General features: G+C 40.3%; 1 protein-coding gene across 1 annotated transcript; it reads right to left on the reverse strand.

Moving 5' to 3' along the window:
- Positions 1-526: 526 nt before the first annotated feature.
- Positions 527-1,546, reverse strand: LOC148033887 (uncharacterized). The gene is made up of 2 exons (XM_087682387.1): positions 1,311-1,546; positions 527-1,140 (listed from the first exon to the last, which is right to left on the reverse strand). The coding sequence occupies exons 1-2, from the start codon at positions 1,477-1,479 to the stop codon at positions 896-898; spliced, it is 414 nt and encodes a 137-aa protein (XP_087538513.1). The 5' UTR covers positions 1,480-1,546; the 3' UTR covers positions 527-895.
- Between the last annotated feature and the right edge of the window lie 3,785 nt (positions 1,547-5,331).

A 5,331-nucleotide genomic window follows, 5' to 3' on the forward strand; every position in this document is an offset into this window, starting at 1 on the left:
GAGCAATGCCTCTTCAAGCTCTCTTCCTTATTAGAATCATGTGCCATTTACATGTCTATCAACCTTAGCTTTGATTTCATCTCCAGCTTGCTCTTGTGTTTTATAATGCACTTCGATTTCGTTCAAATATCCTGCCACATCACCAAGACACGTAATGGATGCCGGCTTATGAAGAGCTCGACATCTCAACAATCAGCATGCGCCATTTACATATCTATCAACCTGAGCTTTGATCTCATCTCTACCTTACCCTTGTGTTTTATAATGCACATAGATTTCCTTCCAAACATGAGCTTGCGCATTCTCCAAGCATACTCTTAAGCTTCAAATAGTTGAGAGAACTTGGTGATGTGGGATATTAAGCGAATTCGTATTCTTCTCTTTCCTATTGACAAGTGGTGAAGCACAATGTATGCATATCTAAGAGCAAAATGGCTTGATAGTGTGAATATTAAACGGCCATATTAAAACAATGTAGGAAACCTCAAGAGTGGAGCAATTCTGACAAAGTGAGCAAAATGTAAAGTGTGGGCAAACTTGAAAGAACCCGGTGGTAAGATGAGTTGCTTTGAGAAAGTAAAAGGAAGGAGAGATAGAGATAACTTATGTACATGTGCATTTAAATGCAAGGTCAGCTTATGCACATTTGCATTTCCAAGTTTTTACGCCTAATCTCTCGCAACATGCGTACGTAGGTCCTGACGACATGGTCCAAGGCGTAGACGACGGCCATGGAGGAAGCCCGAGGACTCCCAATTAATTAAGGAAGCCGCCTTAGTGTAGAGGTGGATATGTTGACATGAATTAACAGACATGACATGCGATGGAACGCCTAAGATCGAGTCTAAAAACCTAGGACAAACAAGCGTAAGGTGTTCGTTTACACATAAGTAGGCTAGTTCACGAATAAGACTTTGAGATGCCTCAGGACGTTGTTAGCAGGAGCAGAGCGACGCTGCTGAGCGGGCGACTTTCTTCTCGGGATGGTGATGAGGAGACGGCCGTCCTTGTGCCAAGCCGCGTGGGTGTGGCTGGTGAGGAGGTTCGGGGGCAGCGAGACGGGCTTGGTGAAGGTGGGTCCACAAACGTACAACGTCTGGCTGTGGTCATCCACCTCGACTCGCAGCTCCCCTCGAAGCGCTGCAGCAAGCAAGCAAGCAAGATGAACCGGAAATTAGCAACGACATCTTCACCACTCATCGAACGCCGCATTATGCAATCCTCCTTAGTATTAAGGTACTGTCTCAACGAGTCATAGGCTCGTGCAACATTAAACATCAGTTTTGCATGTTATGAGAACATTAATTTACCGTTATCTACGAAGGCTGAGACAATGTATTGCGAGGCTGTCTCGCTGCAGTCGATCTGTGGCTCCACATTTGTAACAAAATTGGGAGCGCTTAAGGTGATGGTCTGCCATCCGGCCGCTTGCTTCTTTATGCATGATACTTGACTGGCATAATATGGGACGTGAGCCATCTCTCTCTCTCTCTCCGCGTGTCTGCGCGCTTGCGCTGTGGAGGAACTATCCTCGACTTGTGGAGAGCCCGCGACCAGTTCAATGTCACAACCTGCCCTTTTATACATGCCTGGCCCCACGCGTATTATTTCATATAATCATCGCAAATAATGCCCTCTCACATTATTTGCCTTCGAGAGATAAGGCAGAGTCTGCCACTTTCGCATCTCCGAATTCGATACGGGGTGAAGTTCTCCACATCTCCAACTACACGTGGATAATGAGCAATTATGGATGTCCATAAACTCACATGAGAGGCCATCACAAGCACATGCTAATTATTGTGTGTCCAACCATATCTCTTTGGATGCTCTAGACCATGCTCCAATATGCTGTGCTAGAGTGAAAAATCCTAATCCTTCCTCCCCTTTTAGATGTTAAAAAGCAATCCATGGCATCTTGGAGTGAAAAATTCTCCCCCCCATTTTAGAGCATGTGCAACGCCTTAAAGTTGATAATTGCTTACCGAGATCAGAGCTTTATATATAATCTCTTATCTTAGACATGTGCCCTTCTATTCTTAAGATTTCTCAATGGGGCCATTCCTTCTTGATTTGTCTTTCCTTTTCCATTAGAGAGATACCAAGAGTTCTTGGTTTTGTAACTAGCCATATTGGCTCCAATTAAGCTTTAACTCATCATGAAATTAGCTTTGTTTCACGGAATCATGTTCCTAAGTGAAATAGAATACAAAGATACCAAGAATACTTCATTTGTCTTTCCTTTTTCACTAGAGAGATACCAAGAGTCCTGCATTTATAAGTAGCCACATAGCTCTAAATAAGTTTTAAAATAGCCTTTACTCATCATGAGGATTAGCTTTGCTTCATAAGATCATGTTCCTAAATTAAATAACACATAAACCATAAAATAAGAGTTGCATGTTTCATAAACTAGGAGTTGCACAAGTTCAAAACATATACACGTAGCATTTTGACTATGGTCACCCATCTATTAATCTCCTTTGTCATATGTGTCTTCAGCCCATCTATTTCATCATTGTTACTGGTGCGCAGATCGGATGCTGTATGCTCACGTAGTGAATGTCGAAAGGTTCCCAAGAACAATGGAACTATACTTTTTGCACAAATTACAAGGTAAAAAGCATGAACGACAAGAGCAAGAGACCAATTGGGTGCAATCTTCCCCCATGCCTTGTGTGAGCGCTCCACAAAGCATGTATTTTATGTATATTTCATCTTCATGCTCAATAATAGCCCAATTTACAAAATAGCAAGCTTTTAGCTTTTGAGTTTGCTTTAACACAAAAATAAGAATAAAGCTAATGGACAGTGCCCAAAGAATCTGTCATGCCCAATACAATGTCCAAATAGAAATAACATAACCATGTGCCCATGCGCATACAAAATAATAATAAATAATCGATGCCTCAATAAATAGGCATGACAAAATATATGCGTGATGCCTATCATAATATACTCCATAAATCGAATACTCACTATCCTCCAATGCTTTCCTCCGCCATTGCTGCTATCTCTATACATCAACTGAAGCATTCACAATCGTTAGTAGAATAATACAATTAAACCAACAAAAGTGAATACCTAGCAATCTTCAGCTACATAAATAAATCAACTGGTTTATTACGAGTGCGCATTCTAAACTCATAAACGTTTATTAATTTAATATGCATTTTGCGAAATCACCCACTATGGAATCACCCATGTACACACTAAATTAATGAAACGTCCAAAAAGGACAGGCGTCCCCATCAACTTCTCGCACAAAGAATCCACTTTGTGTATGAGCCCCGATCATCAAAGTTTACGGAATCCACCGTAAAACCTCACGGAATCCACTGTGGCACGGAATCCACCGTAAAATATGCGTCCTGGCATCATACCCCCGGGGTGGGATAGCAATTGACCTCAATTGCTATTAGCTCAATATGGAGCTAATAGAGTGGGGAAAGCATTTAAGTCTCTAGCATGCATCCATTGTGCTTCCTCTACAGGATGGTTCTTAAATTTAACTAGATATCTAGAATATCTTCGGCCAGTTCTAGTGGTTAAAAAGTCAGTGTCTATGATAGCTTCAGGTTCAAGTATTTCAATCTCTTCCTCTAATAAAGGTGGGTTTTCATAAACAGGGTGTACTGGTAATTGGCCTCTAAAAGGTCTTAATAAACTAATATGAAATGTGTTGAGAATTTTTCAATGAGGTGGTAATTCTAACTTGAATGCATTGTCATTAATTTTATGAATTATCCTAAATGGTCCATAGAATCTAGGGACTCATTTGACAACTGGGTGTGTATCTACACTTTGTAGTCTATGTTTTTCTATTCTCAACCAAACATAGTCATCAACTTTGAATTCATTGCTTGTCTTTTCTTGTTGGCTTGTTTGGTATATGATTGCTGGTCTTTGACAATCATATCTTTAACCTCATCAAAAATAGTATTATGCATACTAGCAATATCATCAGCACTTTGAATTCTATTTGACAAAGATGCAACAAGTGTAGATAATCTATATCTATAAATCACTTCAAACGGTGCTTTCTTTGTAGATGTGTGTGGTGTATTGTTATATGTAAACTGTAATAAATGCAAATGTGTGTCCCATATCTGTGGTTTAGAAATAGTATATGCACGTAAGAGATCTAGAATAGTGCTATTAGTGGCTTCTGTTTGTCCATTAGTTTCAGGATGAAATGCAGATGAGAAATCAATCTTTGTGTCTAGGTTAGCAAACAGAGTAATCCAAAAGTTGTTACAAAATCTAGAATCACGATCTGAAATAATAACTTTTGGCAATCCATGGTTAGTAAAAACAGTTTTATAAAACAATTGTGCTACGTGTAATGCTGTTAAAGTTTTCTTACATGAAATGAAATATGCTTGTTTACTAAATCTATCTACTACTGTCTAAATCATATCATGGTTAGATTTAGTATTAGGTAAACTAGTAATGAAATCCATAGAAATTTGTTCCTAAGGTTTGGATGGAATAGACAAAGACATAAGTAATCCATGTCAAGATTGTGGGAGAGAAGGAATGAGTCTCACTTGTAGCTTTCTTGCTTGCACAATGGGGAAATACACACAAAGATAGAGGCTGAAAACAGTTTTCCTCTTCTTAGTTGTGTAAGCCAAAAGAACTCAAGTACAAAGAAATAGAAGAACCCTATATATGGGTCTCAAACCAAACTCAACTAACTAAGGTGGCATACTAACTGAGCCACGAGCTAGAGTAGATAAGTATAGCTATCATGTAGCTATTATTCATGGGCGGTGTACCAACTGCGTTTGCAACTGACAAGTCGGTGACATAAATACACAACAGTCACCCTGGCGTATCACGAGTGGAGCTCGATATCTCAACACTCCCCCTCGAGCTCAATCCCAATTCCTGCACACCAAGCAGGTCTCTCAACTTGCGCAGCTTCTCTACGCCCAATTGTGAAGCTGAGCACAGATGTAGGTGGGCTTCTAGAAGACCCCACTATGTACAGACGCATAGTAGGAAGTTTGATTTATATGACTATTACCAGGCCAGATTTGAGCTATGATGTTGGATTGGTAAGTCAGTTTATGTAGGCTCCAAGGAAACCACATTTGGATGCGGCTAGACACATACTCAGGTATGTGAAGTCCACATTGCAGTATGGACTATTTTATGAGACGGGGTTCAGATACAGTTGCATGGATACACTAATGCTGATTGGGCTAGTAATATTTCTGATAGGCGATCTACCAGTGGATATGTGTTCTCTTTTGGAAGTGCTGCAGTCACTTGGAGCAGCAAGAAACAGCCTACAGTTGCCTTGTCGAGCACAGAGGCTGAGTA

Source organism: Lygodium microphyllum, chromosome 7 (assembly GCF_053477565.2).
Source record: "Lygodium microphyllum isolate KBCC chromosome 7, Lygodium_microphyllum_v1.1.10, whole genome shotgun sequence".
NCBI classification, from domain to species: Eukaryota; Viridiplantae; Streptophyta; class Polypodiopsida; order Schizaeales; family Lygodiaceae; genus Lygodium; species Lygodium microphyllum.

Excerpts from the sequence above, each read along its gene's own strand:
- LOC148033887 (XM_087682387.1), bottom strand. The coding sequence starts at position 1,479 with ATGGCTCACGTCCCATATTATGCCAGTCAAGTATCATGCATAAAGAAG. Across the intron at positions 1,141-1,310 it reads CTCAGCCTTCGTAGATAACG|CGCTTCGAGGGGAGCTGCGA; the intron begins GTAAATTAATGT and ends TGCTTGCTGCAG.